We start from the raw sequence: 16,087 nt of genomic DNA, 5'->3' as shown, positions 1-16,087 counted from the left end.
CAATGCAGCGGCGCCTGCTTGAAGAGCCAAACCTGACGTTCGAGTCAGCAGTACGAATCCTTGTTGCGATGGAGACTGCCAAAACTGACTCAAGCATGCTGATGCAAGCGCAGGAGAGGGCCGAAGCTCAATCAGTTCACACTGCAATGCGAGCGATGAAACAGACTGTAAGCTGCTATCGCTGTGGAGAGCCACACTACGCGACAGCATGCCATTATGCCAAATCAAGGTGCAACGCTTGCAGCAAGATAGGGCATTTAGCAAGAGTATGCCGCCCTACGAAAACTAAAGACACGACGCGGAAGAACGTGTCGAATAAGTACGGCAAACAAAGGCAACAAAAGCAGCCCGTGCATAGCCTTGGAAGCAGTGAGAATGTTTCTGCCCCCAAGCCGCAGGTCTACGAGACGTGGCAAATGAACGGCGAGCAAACAATTCCACCCTTCATTGCAGTTTTACGAGTTGCAAGCAGGTCTCTCCGAATGGAACGGACACGGGGCTGGACACGGGGGCCAGCGTTTCCGTAATGGGTGAAACTGCAGTTCAAGAGCGATTTCCCGATCTCCCAGTAGAGCCTTCAGACGTGATACTGAAAAGCTACTGCGGAAGACTTACACCCGTTAGGGGCAAGGTCATCGTGCCAGTCCAATTCGGACGGAGAGAGGCAACATTGCCATTGTTTATAGCTCCTGATCACTGTCCGACCCTTCTCGGGAGAAACTGGATCAGCGCGCTACAACTTGACTTAAATGACGTCAGAGCTGTGGAATCCCTTACAAATATTGATAAGCTCCTCACTCGATACATAGAGGTATTTTCAGAGGGACTTGAAACAATGAAAGGCGTGAAAGCGAAAATTGTTGTCAAGGCAGATGCAGTCCCCAAGTTTTTCAAGCCGCTAACAATTCCTTTCGCGCTTCAAGATAAAGTCGCAGAAGAGTTGCAAAGAATGCAACGAGAGGGAGTCATTGCGCCCGTCAGGACGTCAGATTGGGCAGCCCCTATTGTTCCTGTGCTCAAGCAAGACGGCCGCGTGCGCATATGTGGCGATTTCAAAGTAACAATAAATTCTGCAACAGTGCTGGAAAAGTACCCCGTGCCGAGAGTCGAAGACCTGTGGGCGAAGCTTTCAGGAGGCCAACAGTTCACAAGGCTAGATTTGAAAGATGCTTACCAGCAGGTAGAGCTTGATATCGACTCACAGAGGCTTGTGACAATCAACACACCTCAAGGCCTTTTTCAATACACTAGACTGCCTTTCGGAGTAGCTTCAGCGCCAGCCATTTTCCAGAAAGAAATGGAAAATTTGTTACAAGGCATGCGGCACGTCACTGTGTACTTTGACGATATCCTAGTAACTGGTCTAGACAAGGCAGATCACCTAAAGAACGTTGCCAGTGTGCTACAGCGCCTACAAGAAGCAGGTCTCAAGCTCAAGATTGCAAAGTGTTCATTCTTAGCTCAAGAAGTTGAGTATCTTGGCCATGTCATAAATGTAAATGGACTAAGGCCGACACCAAAGAAAGTAGAAGCTGTCGTTAATGCTCCGAGTCCGAAGGACATCAAGCAACTTCAAAGTTACTTCGGACTAATTAATTTTTACAGGCGTTTTCTGCCTAACCTCTCGACAGTACTTCACCCTTTGAACCTCCTGCTTAAAAAAGAAACTGCATGGAAGTGGACAGGCGTAGAGGAACAAGCATTCAGAAAAAGTAAACAACTGTTGACCTCTGCGCATGTACTACAACACTTTGATTCCTCAAGACAAATTGTTCTCAGTTGCGACGCCTCACCGTACGGAATTGGAGCAGTCCTCGCACATCGAGATGAAACTGGGGAACATCCCATTGCATTTGCATCGAGAAGCCTTCTTCCAGCAGAGAAGAATTATAGTCAGCTGGACAAAGAAGCCCTTGCCATGATTTTCGGTGTCACAAAATTTCATCAGTACCTATGGGGTCAAGATTTCGAAGTGATAACTGATCACAAGCCTCTTCTAGGACTCCTTGGGCAAGACAAGCCTATTCCTGATAGATCATCACCCAGAATGATACGCTGGGCAATTACTCTGTCAGCGTACAAGTACAAGCTTGTGTACCGCCCTGGCACCTGCATCAGCAACGCCGACGCGCTGAGCCGTTTACCGCTTCCTACGGAGCCCGGCGCTGTGCCCTAGCCTTCTGAGATTTTCATGCTTGAAAATGCGTATCCACGACTTCTTTCGCCATCCGCCATTGCCAAAGCCACAGATCGTGATCCTGTGTTATCAAATTTACGTCGTGCGCTACTTACTGGGGATGAGCTGCCAAAAGGAAGTGAGTGGGCGATATTTCAGAAGAACCGCACAGAGTTTAGCGTGCACGAAAGCTGCATTCTACGAGGAACACGCGTCGTCGTTCCCAAGCAACTACAAACTGAAGTTCTCGACCTACTTCGTGAAACCCACCCTGGCGTGGAGAAAATGAAAGCAGTTGCAAGAAGCCATGTCTGGTGGGATGGACTCGACAGCAGCATCACAAAGAAGGTGCAACTCTGCAAAACCTGTCAAGAACATCAGAGAATGGGACGGAAAGCACAGTCGAATCCTTGGCCATTTCCGAAGAGACCATGGTCGAGACTGCATGTGGATTTCGGTGGTCCATTTCAAGGCCACTACTTCTTCGTCTTAGTAGACGCCTACTCTAATTGGGTAGAGGTGGTTCCTGTTCGTACGCCTTCAGCGGACGCCACGATCCGATGCCTGAGAAACATATTTGCAACTCACGGACTTCCAGACATCATTGTCTCTGATAACGGCACCGCATTCACCAGCGAGAAATACGCTGACTTCTTAAGCAAGAACGGCATTCGACGTATCCTGATCCCTCCATACCATCCAGCGTCCAACGGTGCAGCGGAACGTGTTGTACAAACAATTAAGGGGAAATTGAAAAAAGCGGCTCCTGGAGACTTCCAGACCAACATTGACAGGATCCTACTTTCATACAGAACCACGCCACACGCGTTTACAGGATCCCCTCCTGCAGAGCTTCTTATGGGCAGGCAGCTGCAAACTCCCATTCAACGAGTGCATCCCGACATGAGAGCACGCAAGGAATTCAAGCAGTTAGGGCAAAAGGTGCGCTCCGACAGAAACGCACGGAGAAGCACTTTGCCTCCAGCAGGAGAGCGCGTCTTTGTTCGGAACTTCCGACCAGGCCCATCTTGGTTTTCCGGTACCGTCAATTGTCCCACAAGTTCTTCGTCTATTCAGGTAGAGCTTGAAGACGGAACGCTGTGGAATAGACACGCGGACCATGTGCGACCGCAAACGACGCCTGCCATTACCTACGACGACGAGGATTATTTTCCGGCATCAGCCGCGACAGCGGTCAACGATCCGCCGCCCCCGTCTTCCCCGTATCCCTGCTCGAGTACCGCGCCGCCGACAAAAGCATCGGCGCGCTTTCAAAGGTCAAGCGGCATCCCCTCGGAACGCCAGCTTCGACGGCCTTCGCGGGTTCGGAAGCCTGTGGATTACTACGGACTTTAGAAGACAAACAAGACATTGTTGTGCGCTTGTGCTGTGCTGCAGGCTTCATAAGAGAGGGAGGAGTGTGACGATCCCTCCCATGTGTCCCCGCCAGAGCGTCTTCTCTACGGCAGCCGAACCGGTCTGTGTGGGGGAACAAGCGGGAAGGGAAAGAATTAATAAACGCTCTCCCCGCGTACAGCGAGGAAGGCCAGTTTGTCTCCCGCTAGCAATGTGTACAGTCTCCTTTCTGGGCGCCTCATCCCGCGCCCTTCTCAGGGCACGTTGGTGACCCGGGCATAAACGTCTTCGGGCTCGGCCCCTAACAGCCCCATAACAATTCTATGTAGTGTGAAGAGAGGATAACCAATGGTCGCTTAGGGTAACAAACTGGATTCCAAGGGAAGGAAAGCGTAGCAAAGGGCGGCAGAAAGTTAGGTGGGCGGATGAGGTTAAGAAGTTCGCAGGGGTCAAGTGGATGCAGCTAGCACAGAACCGGGTTAAGTGGAGAAATATGGGAGAGGCCTTTGCCCTACAGTGGGTATAGTCAGGCTGATGATGATGATGATGATGATAGTAAGCGCAGGTGTTGTCTTCTTCCTTGTCCTTTGTCCTTCGTCTCCGCGCTGCTATTCCTTAAAAAGCCGTATGTACGTGGCTTAATGGCCTATAGGGGTAACGTGAATGCCAGGGTCCTAGCAGGCTGATTCTGACATAACCGTGCCATGTGTAACGAGAGACCCAAGTTGGCAGTTCCTGCCAGCCCACGTGGAGTGTGACGTCACAGCATCACGTGGGTAAGACGTGGCTCCCGCCGTGCTATACGCCGACCGCTTGAGTTGGTATTGCCGCAATGTTATCTTACTGGCGCCGCCATGTGGCGAGCTCGGGAGACTGGCACGCGCTCGTCTTGTTCGCTCTCGGTGCTCGCCCGCCAGTCGGTTCCGTGCCTGATCTTGCCGGTGATTTTACTTAGTTCTAAGTAAACCTGCTGAACCAGTTTCACTGGCTTCTGTGACATTTTTGGTGGAGGTGCTGGGTGGATCCCATGTACGAAGAACCTCTGGCTGCCCCCTACGCCCATCTACACACCGTGGACACGACACCAGTGCACAAGACGAGCGCGTGCCAGTCTCCCGAGCTCGCCACATGGCAGCGCCAGTGGCGCTCGTCTTGTTCGCTCTCGGTGCTCGCCCGCCAGTCGGTTCCGTGCTTGATCTTGCCGGTGATTTTACTTAGTTCTAAGTAAACCTGCTGAACCAGTTTCACTGGCTTCTGTGACAGTATAGCCCAGCTCTCACCCTAGTGTCACGTCGGGTGTGACGTCACAGTGTCATGTGGGTAAGACGCGTGGCTACCGAAGCGCTACGCTGAAGGCTCGAAACCTAGAGTATAGTATTGCTTTCACAATAATAAGACAACCACAAAAAACAACAACAAAATCAGACGCATGGTTGAATAGTCGTGAAATGAGCGGCGAACCCAGCGTCTTGCTGGCCAGGAGCTTTTTCCGCCATTTGAAGGTCCTGAAGAAGAAGCTAGGTTATTTATTGCTTCCGCAGTCCCAAGAATCGACGTCGGCACCTTGAGTTGAGTGATTCTCACGCCACGGTAGCTCAGGCCGTGGAGTCTTCCGCCTGTCTCCCCCCATACAAAACCTCCCTTGCCCCGTGGTGACGAATGTTACCAGGCACCACTAGTCGACGCAACAGGGAGTGCCACTGCGCCGCGTTCCCAACTAGTTTTCAACTCCGGTCTTCTTGCACCATCTGTCCCTTCGGCATTCCCTTGACGCCTTGCATCCTGCTTGGAGAATGGTTCAAAGTTCCAAGTTCAAAGTTCCATGTTTATTCAGAAATAAATAAATCATTTGAGTGTACAGAAGGTTACAGAAAGAGGTCCCAAAGTTTGACACTGTACTGGGGCCTCTATGTACAAACGAAAAAAAGAACAAATAATAACATGAAGCAGCACTGCATGATAGCCGCACAAGTGACCCTGCTACACAGGATGTCTCACACGCACTGTTCTGCTCAATTCTGTCTCCTTTTGCTTGTTCATTACGCTGGCAGTTCGGTTTACCGCACGTCGTTCCTGCTTTCGCGGCACTGTAGTTTGTTGTTTATTGAGGAGTAGTGGTGCACTTTAGTAAAAGTAATTTCGAAAGGAATTAATTACTTCTGCTGTGAAATTACTGCCAAAAAGAAGTTCATTACATTACTAAAGTAACAAGTTGAACAAAGTAATTAATAAATTACAAATTGCCTGGACAATAATTAAATTACAGTAATTTCATTACTTTAATTCAATTACTGTCATGTCTGTGCCGTACCGACATAAAAAAAAGAAAGACGAGGAAACCGTACAGAAAGCTCAACACGACATATAAGAACAATAACGATAGCACAGAGAAAAAAAAAACAGTAAACGAAAAAATAGTTAACTAGCATATATGCCCGTTGATGACCTTGCGCGCACCCATCTGATTCAAAATAATTGTAAGCCTCCAGGGACTCGTATCACTGAACTATCTCTGCAGTGAAGCGACTCGGAGAAAATAAAAATCAAACACACTGCAATGTTTGCCATGCCCAATGGTGGCAGAGCGCCCGCGTCACTCCGGAGGACTTTCCAATGTGTTTCAGGTATAGCAAATGGGTCCGGGTGCACAACGCCGTCAGTGTACAGCTTTTCATTGTAGCGCTGTTTATCCGATTCCGACAAGCTTTTTACGTCCATAATTCGACACTGCTGCAGCGCACACTACATTCTCGTGTAAGAACTGCAAGTCTGGCGATTTATTGGACTGTTCACAGCACGATAGACTGAGCGCGCACACGTGCAGACGACCATGCACCACCGGCGCCGTTGCTAGCAGACGCTCCGGAGCTGGAGGCGGCCCCGGTGGGTATCGCCAGCTACGCAGTCGTCTGCTGCAATGCGCGATTCTCGTTCGGTACATATTGTCGAATGGCGTTTGACAATTGATTTTAAAGTGTAATTGTATCTATGATATATCACTTGAGCGACAGTATTATCAAGCTAATTTGGTCCATGCGGCAGCATATCAGACTGTAAACAAAACTGCGCGATTCGCTACATCCAGCTTCCAGTGAGCCTTTTGGGGGTGTCTGGATTCTCAGAATAGAATATTCAGGGAGTTTTAAAAGCAGACTGCCTTCGCAATGACACAGCATACTTTGTCCCACACTTCTCCAAAGCGCTGACCAATGTTTAACGACCGGCCACGACTTCTGATGCTCTGCGAAACGAGAAAAATGTTGCGGTAAGTTGTGTTTACATGGATTTCTAAGGGTCGCCCTCCCAACTCGCACCTCCATACGTTTCGCTGTGTTTTAAAGATACTTCGCCTCGGTAATGAGATTTCATACTTTTACGACCTGTTTTAGGGTGTTCATGGTTACTTTGTACCAAATAACGACATCATAGGCGCCCCGTGAAATGAGATAACCGCTTTGAAACTTTTCGGTTCCATGTATTCCTATGGGCGCTAACTACCTTTTCACCCCCGGTCGGCTGAGGCGCCGCGAGCGCCCTCTTTGCTTGTAAACACGGTAGCGATGCATGCTGGGTAGTTGGCCATGATGTGGCAGCAGATGACGCAGCAAGTCACTGCCACACTAGCCTCGTCTACATGGTCGCGTAGTACGCGCAGACGATGCTGGCGCGATTGGGCAGGCCGATTGCGGGTTCTTCACGATTCCAAAAATACGTCTGCACGAGTGCGACAAGGCAAAGGATCCATCTAGCGACACCGACGCGAATGGCTCGCACTGGCCAACAGACGCGAGATCAACCCAATAGGGACGAGTATCAAACTAGTCGCCAGAACTAGAAATCGTGAATGACGGCGATGTCGACGGGCGGCCACAGGTCCAGACGCATAGTGCAGTCAGTCGTCTGCGCGTAGCTCGAACAGGTCCGCGTCGCACTGCTTTGCATTTCTTCATAGCGCCGGTGCGAATATCTTGAAAGATATCTTCCACGCACGCACGTAAGGGCAGCGCACGAAAAGCCGCGTAGTTGCTCGGTGGACCGTCGAAAACGACTAGGCCCTCGCTCCATTCAGCCTGGCTGCGCTGTCCGCCATCTGCTGCCAACGACAACATCATGGCGGATTACGTTCGACCACACCACACGGGGTGCTTTCTCCAGCTGATACTTGTTGGGTGGCTGAACTTTTACTGAAGGTCAGACCTGCAGTACGCGTCTGTGCTTTTACATCTGATCCAACCGACACTGTCATCGGAGGTTCGCCGCCGGCTCGAGTATTGCATTTTAAGGTACGTACGTTGTATGGGCCCAACTCGAGCGCCATGACCTTGGTGAGCATGTCGAGGGCCGCCTTACTGCCACAGTACACGGCGTGCTCCGGAAGCGCCACCAGGCCTGACTGGCTGGAGATATTCACCACGGCTCCCGGAACGCCGCGTGCCTTCATGGACTGTACGCATATCTGTGCAAGGAACAGATGGAACACGAATGCAAAGTCTTACAGAATTATCATCCGCTCAAAGACCAGCGAACGCTTTTTGTCACGCTATTGTATAAAATACGACCCAAACACAGCTCCGCTGCAGAGCATTTCGAATGCCCAAAGAAAACAGAAACAGGATAGAAGCGCGCGTGTATACCAACGTACCGAAAAGCCCGCTGCATCGGTTAGTTCAGCTCACAGGTTTTCACACATCATTTAATTCGAGATGAGTTTGCGTTGAATTGTCGATCGTTGCTGTTGACTTCTGTCTTCTTTCTTTTTTTATATCAACAATTCCTGTTAAAATGCTAAGTTTTACCCGGTCTCATCCCTGACTCGGGATATAAATCTATGTGAGCCAGCACTGCCATACGAAAGCAGCCGAGAGCAAAAGAAAGAAAAAAGGCTAAAGCAAAAGCTTATCGTCATAGTAACCAGTCTACCTTCTTCGTCAGCTGTTCTTTTCTTTTTTTTTTTTTGTCATGCACATGCAGGTAAGCCCGTGCCGCATTCACAGAAAAACTCTAAAATGTTTGCGCCTCAATTCAAATGGCTCCGCAGTCGCACTTCAAGGCTCGTTTGAAGCGAAAAGCAGCGGCGAGGTAATAATTAATATTAATTACAACGCACCTGAGACACGTTCACTGCAGCCTTGTAGTTGACGGCAAAGATCCTGTAAAATAGCAGGGCAGCGATGTAAGGCATGATTACCTCGCCACGTTCACTGCAGGCGTAATGCCGTAGAAACTAAACTTCAGGCTGTGCTCCAAACTTCATGCTTCGATGTTTTCATGCACCTTCACCTCGAAACAGGTTGCTTGTCGATTTTTCATGGGCAGCGTAGCTGCAACATATGTGACAAGGAACATTCAGACGTTAAGCAGATTCAAAATCTGGTTGATCATAACTGTAAGAGAGAACTGTTTTTGTGCGGTTCTGTTTTTACAGAAACCAACATTCTGCGTCATATAAAGCTTGATGACCAGACTCTTCCCAGGCCGCGAAGAAAAAAGAATAGCAGGTCGCTATACAGTTGAGCTTGCCGCATCTTTTTATGCAAAAAAAGAAAAAAAAAAAAAAGAAAGCTGAACTAGCTGTGCAAAATTATTCATTAAAAAAACGGAGAACAATTTTGCCGAGTCTAAAACATGTCTTCTGGTCACAACTTTGGATAAAGGACTGAGGCTCCTTGTCGGCTATTATTCTGGCGCGCTGCCAAGTTCGCTGATTGATAAACCGCCGCCAGCGCTTCCAACAATGCATAAACACGCCTTGCGGTTAATGCGTCAAAACGGGGCGCAGCATCATGACGCGATGTAGATGTCTTTGCTGCGGACGGCATCGACGTGACGACGCTGGAACTCAGGAAGGAGCTAAGGTACTGAAAACGTTATTGTATTTGAGGAGATGATTTTCTGATCATGCAGCGAACTCGTGTACACAGATCTGCTAAGGCAGATCGGGTAGGAGCCGTATACGAACCAACAATGGTTGCGGACGCGCGCGCATGCGCTGTCAGTGAATGACAAAGATGCGTGGCTGAAACACTAGTCATCGTCATCTTCCTTACAATGTGAGCTGAGAACGGTGCCGCTGACGCCGACGATGACACGGTACTAAGGAGCGATGCATGCTCTAAAAGTTGATGGCTATTGGACGGGCTGACCATCGTGTATCCTGAACATTTGCGCCGCAGAGACCACGGGCTCAAGCCCTTGTTGTACAACAATTTTGTTTTTCTTTGAGGTCCAAGTTATAATTGGCTCACAGGAAAGGAAAGGCGCCGTATCTGTAGCACTTTTTCTGTGGTCTTTTTCTGAATCGCACCCTAAAGGAAGGGAGGAAAACGGGAGTGAAAGAGGAAAGAGAAAGAGGTTCCGTAGTGAAGGGCTGCGGAGTAATTTCGACCACCTGAGGTCTTTACCATGCACTGACATCGCACAGCACATGGACTTCGTTTCGTTTCCGTCCAAACGCAGCCACCGGCGATCGGGTTACTATACTATACTATACTATACTATACTATACTATACTATACTATACTATACTATACTATACTATACTATACTATACTATACTATACTATACTATACTATACTCTGGCATAGTAGTCGGACATCGTAACCGCTGTGCCACCGCGGCGGGGAGGCCCAAGTTGTCCATATACGTTTTGTGGGGAAAGGGCTACTCGCACGGTGAACGTTCACCGTGGGGTTCAAACTGAGATTATCCTGCTTTCACAGCGATGGCTGTAAGAGCTTTACTACGTGATGTAACAGGAAGCTGGCAGGGTGCCATCCTTGCTGCTGGCATTAGCCGTGTGAACTGAATGCCCGACGCCAGAGAACACGCCAAGAAGAAGAAGAAAAAAAGACAGAATAGGGGCGTCGCAGCAACTTCGAGAACCAAGCGACTGATGCAACAAGAAGTATTGCCTCTTTTAAGCGCTCCCCTTATAAAAAACCACAGTATACATGTTTACTCAAAGAACGCTTGCTTATGTAATGGTCAGATTGCAGTTAGTGCAGTATAACTTTAACGCTGCTAAAAAATAGCGAGGAATTTGTGCTCAGAGAAGCGCAATGATGCAAGTATTGGTTTTTTAAAAAGGACACTGTACAAAAAAAAAAAAAAAGGTTGAAGCTTTCGTAAGCTTCATTGCTTCAACATATTATTGCACAAATCCTTACGCGATGACGCAGCCGAAGCGGAGCGTCGTTGTCAGCACGTGGCGCGTATGCGGGCAGCAGGAATCACAGGCGTGCGGTGCAACAATAACCGAAAGAAAGAGTAAAGGCGCTCCCAGATACCTAGAACGGGCAATGATATTTAGTAGACTTCGTAGACGCTACATCGTCGTTGCTGCCACGTGGGAGATTACGAGTGATGTAACGGAAAGAGAGCATAAAGTTTTATTTAGTGACAGCCTCACTCGTGCGGTTCCTTGTTTATATGGGTAAGAATTAAACATTTAACTGAGTCCCGAGAGAAACTAGACCACAAGTGTTGGCTGTCTATACGAAATTCATTGTAGTCGGATACAAATGAAGAACGAAGCGCCAGGTGCTCCTCGAAGGAGACCCTTAAGCCATTCGTGTGGACTGATTATTCCGATTAAATCGCAGTAAATCCCATTTCACCTGCCACACTTTGTGCTGTCTAATGACGTAGCAGGGTGTGCATATGCAAGGAGATTATCGCCGGCGTAATGAGAATTGGTCGATGCCATTTGCCGGATCGCCTCGTTTGAGGGGCATTTTGCCGCTTCTTTCTTTGATCGTATCCGAATATGGAAGTCTCATGAGTGGTTTGATCTGCAATCTGAATGAACTTGCTTGTCGATGGTCGCCTGGTCGATATCCCCGACTGCCTGCAGCTTTGTAATGCCAGCGTTGTTCACCAGCAAGTCGACGTCCCCGATGTTGGACAGAGTGCGCCGCGTGGCGTCCCAGTCGGACAGGTCCACAGCCACCGGGATGATGTTGGGCACCTGGGCGTTATGGCGTGAAGGCGCTATCTTACCAGCGTTGCGACAAAGTGCTAGGACCGTGTCGCGGTCAAAAATATAGGCGGTAAGAGTGTATATGCTAATCCACTAAACGCACACCGCGATAACTTATGACATGTACAGCCAGAAGCGTGCGGATTGCAGCTGTCGCGATGTACCCGATTATATTGAGCGGGGACGCTTTTACGCAATCGGAGCAAGAAGCGAACGAACTGAGGAAGTTGGTAGCTCCTTGCACTGAGTCAACCCAGATAGACACCGGTTTAGATGCATCTAAGTCGAAGTGTGAAGTGTGCTTCGGAGCACCGAAGCGCTGCTCTTTGTTATCACGAATATATGACACTCTAATTACCTTAACTTAGGACATACAGTCCACACTAGGGGTGGAGTCCGCTGCGATCAAATTTGGCTCAAACGTAATTTTTTAAACCAGATTGCCCGGCATTCGGTGCACAATCCGCAGGGGCCAGGTGTGTAATCTGTGCAAAAAGATATTCATGTGAATGCGGTGATTAATGCGATCCAGGTAGTCAGAACACATATAGTTGTCTGTATACGTGAAAAAAAAAAAGGCTCGTCACGTGTTTCGCATTGCACTGTCACCGAAGCCTTATTAAGCACCAGCCTGCTTTGGCAGAGCTGATTACAACTTGGAAATTGGACTCTGGTACGCGACTTGTCAAGGCACGTACCAGAGTCCTTCAATAGTTTGCCAGTATGCCATCAGACATGCACACTTCTGCATATGTTTACGGTCTTCGAATGAGAGAGAGAGTAAGTAGTGCAATCAATCACACGTATTAGTCACTTTCTAAGAATTTACCTTTAGCGACACCCTTGCTCACTCACCCACAAGCAAAATCCGTGTCCCGTAGAGTAATGAGCGAAAACTCCATTGTGTCACGATTTATTTTTGCAACGCTTTTGCAGTTGCTGACTTCGCCTGCTTCAAAAACTTCTCTGTGTAGGCTTGCTCAAAGCAGGTGCTACTCTGGTGTCCTTCCACCATCAGCAGACTTTCTAGAGTTTTCTCGGAAACAGATGAGCGAAACTCCGTTCTTTGACAGAGCTGAATATTCTCTCACATTCAGCGTTACTGTGGGGAATGGAGAGTATGCCCAGCATAACCATTGAGATTCTGAGGAATCTGGGCGATCCGTCGACATCTCGAATATGCTTCCCGATTGCGACCACTGCATGTCGCACCTTGGCTCATTCAGTATGTCTGCTGGAATCTGGTGAGCTTGTATGTTGGCAAACTCCACTTCGAGTGCATCAGTTGTTTCTTCTATTGTTTCCCCACTCTGCTGGGGAAGAATAGCAGGAAACGCCATAATGAAATGAAGCACACCGTTGAATGGAGCAGTTTCTAGAGCCTGCACTTGGGCAACTTCAGCCATCTTCAAGCTGACGTCTTCCAGCGGGAACTTGTGGCGAATATAATCACATGCTGCAGTGAAGTAGAGACGAACAGCCGAGAAGAACTCTTTCTCATTTGAGGTCAGCGTCTCAACTACAGAGGAGGTTGCCAGGCCAATGCCGATGTCTTTATCATCTTTTTGATTCTCTACAGCTCCATAGACAACTTCAGGAAATGAATGGCATCCCTTGAGAACACCTGGCCGCACAAATCGAGTCGAGATCCTCGAGAAGGCGGTTCAAGAGGCCCCTGAGTACATGAATCTGAGGAGCCTGTGACTGAAGTCGGCAGTTTGTCTTCTCAAAAAGAGGTATAACATTTTGGAGAAAAAGACAGCATGCCCTGCTTAGCTCCGATGACAAAAAAAAAAAAAAAGAAATAGGCGCTCTTCACGGGTTACCTGGCTAGCTTCTGAAGATGCCTTGCTTCGAAGTTTCAGTTTCTTTGCTTGTGGTACAGAATGAACTCCTTTTCTTTTTAGTGAAGGTCCATTACATTCGGTGCTTTTTTTTTCCAACACCTGCAGCAGCCTTGGGAAGGTGTGCAGCAGTATTTGAGGTCGGCGCAGGGTTCTTGACGATTTGTAGAGAAGTCTTGGGAATCTGGTAAGACTCCAAAAACAAGCTCTGCTTATTGCACTGTTTTGTTTCATTCAAGAAAAGGCTAAGTAGTGGTTTCCACTGGTCCAGCAGCCTCTTCAAACACTTCCCCAAAGACAGCCAACGTGTCGGCGAATGCTTCAGCATCTTCCTGACGTCGACGTCGTGCAATCTTTGAAAGTCTTTCAGTCGATCTTTCCGCTTTGAGCTTTTCTCTAAGTAAAAAAAAAAAAAAATGTCAACCAAGGCCTCATCAACCTTTACAGGAAGACACGCAGCTCCTTTTTGGGCGGCCAAGTTGATGAGGTGGCATGGGCAACCAACCCCGATCAAAGCTGGTTGGGCCTCCATCAATACAATCAAAACGCTGTTTTTTTTTTTTTTTGCCAATCATGACATGGCAATCCCAACAGGTTTTCAAGAGGCAAACTTCGGGACTTCATTTCGTCCAGAATCAGATTTCCAATTTTCTGACCCGTCGCTTCCCCTTGGATTGTACCGAGGCAAAGGAGGCGGCTTTCAACTCTACTGGTCTCTTTAACGAAGTATGTCGCAACAATAGGGTAAAGCTGCGTATCCCTATTGTTACTTCCGTCCACAGCAATAAAAAATACCTGCTTTTTTAGGGCATCCAGCAAAGGAGTCTCTGCGTTCGCGGCCATTTCACGAACAATTGCCGTCGTCTTCGTCCGTCCACAGGCGTAGCGTTTGGCTTCCTCGCACTTGGGGAACATTTTCCGGAAAAGTGGTCCAGCGTGATCAACTGACACTGAGCGGTATGTTGTGTTCAACTAAAAACGCCGTGAAATGGCATTCTGCACGAATCACACCGAGCTCGCTGTCACTGCGAACAAAACTTGTCAGGCTCGGCTGGCTGTCCGCGGCTCGCACGTATCCTTGGTGCTTTTTCGAAGCGATGTGGATATTTATGTCGGACTTGTCAACATGTGAAATGTTAACATCACAGGCACACGTGGTGTAAAATCCGAACTTCTCTTCTTAGACGGCACGAAGCACGGAAATTATGCCGCTTACGACTTCAAAAATACTTTGAAGTACTGTCGCGGCTTTGAGCCTGCCATTGCACTGCGAACCCGCTACTACTAAAACTTCAGAGTCACACTGAGTCGGACGCGGCCGCAGATCACGCAAAAACAGAGGCCAACACCAAAGTTGTCCAAACACGTGAGCAAAGGAACAACCACTAGTAGAGTCCCTAGAAGTATTTGCTAGTCTGCCGTCCGAGCGGGGTTCCCTATGGAACCAGTTGGCCGCTTCCCGGGTCAAAGCGCAGGGGGCGCTGTACGCATTCGGAGCGTAAAGCCCCTCTCGGAGCGTGGTCGCGTTGTGTACGTGGTGCTGTGGCGGTTGTGCCGTACTGCGAATCTGCGCCGCGCTGATCCGTTGGTGCCGTGACAACGCTCGTGCACCACGTGCACTTTTTTTCGCTCGCGAGCCGGAATGCGCGCAAATTAGCTGGCATGTGTGCAAGTGTGCCTTTTTTATGAATACGTGATCGCGTCATGTCCAGAAAACGGGGTAAGCGTGATAGCACGTGTTTCTTGCCCGGGTGCAAGACCGGGTAGCGCTCGTGCAAGGTGAAATGTTCTCTCTTCAGGACACCGAAAGACGCAGGGAAGAGGCAAGAGTGGGAGCGCAACATCAAGCGCGGCTGCAAAGGCAATAACATTGTTTATTGTCTCAGCTAGGGCATAAAGGAATATGCAAAACGAAAATTAAAAGGCGTAATAAATGAAAGAAAATAGACTGGCTGTGTTCTAATAAAATTCAAGAGAGAACGATGATAAGGCCCTTGCGTGCAAGCAATGTACGAAGATGGGTTGCTCGGTGAAAGGCCCACTGCCGTCAGGTGCCGATATTGTCGGCTTCAGTGGCGGGCAAACCCACAAATGGTGAATATCTTCCTCATTATTTTGTGAGTTGCAGACAGGAAATCCTGGACGTTGATATAAATATCGGATGATCCGGATCGGGGTTGCCCTCACATTACTGTAACACGAATAAGCTAGTGTCGATGTTTGTGAGCGACACTTCAAACCCTGCTTTATTGAGCGAAGTTTTAAGACAGGTAAAGGTCATTGAGATTCCACGGGATGTTACGCAACTCACGAAGGATGCCATTTCAACGCTGTTTCCTGACACTCCAAAATACTTGTTGAAACCCCTGCCTCTCAAGGGAAAGGAGCGCAACTTGTACGAGCAAAAACAGTCAGCAGGGAGACCTGCAGAGAAAGAAAAAAAGTGCACTGATCCTGAAGCATCAGTGGAGCCAGTTGAAGAATACAGCGGTGGTGGATCGTGTGACGTGAGCCTGCTCCAGGAATGCAGGAAGCTGCATGCCACCGCCACTGGGGACAAATGTCGATCTTTCTGATGTTGAACAATGAATTAACATTCGCATAGTGCCACTCAAGCGAGGACGAATCTCCGGAGGCAATTGCCATCGGCGAGTTCTGTTCCATCGCAGTGGTGAAGCTGCCTTGAATGCTGCTGTGTGCATTCGAGGAAACAAAGTCAAGGAGATGGCTGT

General features: G+C 48.8%; 1 protein-coding gene across 1 annotated transcript in view; it reads right to left on the bottom strand.

The window, feature by feature from the left end:
• LOC146202311 (L-xylulose reductase-like) overlaps positions 1 to 16,087 on the bottom strand; it is a 45,510-nt gene that overhangs the window by 11,725 nt on the left and 17,698 nt on the right. Inside the window, exons 3-5 of the mRNA XM_084584386.1 lie at positions 11,345 to 11,499; positions 8,640 to 8,682; positions 7,824 to 7,988 (exon numbers count right to left, since the gene is read on the bottom strand). Of these exons, the coding sequence (XP_084440512.1) occupies positions 7,824 to 7,988; positions 8,640 to 8,682; positions 11,345 to 11,499 (363 nt within the window). The remainder of the gene's footprint in view (positions 1 to 7,823; positions 7,989 to 8,639; positions 8,683 to 11,344; positions 11,500 to 16,087) is intronic.

This window comes from Amblyomma maculatum, chromosome 1 (assembly GCF_055883805.1).
Source record: "Amblyomma maculatum isolate TAMU_Amacu chromosome 1, ASM5588380v1, whole genome shotgun sequence".
Taxonomy (NCBI): Eukaryota; Metazoa; Arthropoda; class Arachnida; order Ixodida; family Ixodidae; genus Amblyomma; species Amblyomma maculatum.
This window is presented reverse-complemented; position numbering and strand designations above follow the sequence as displayed.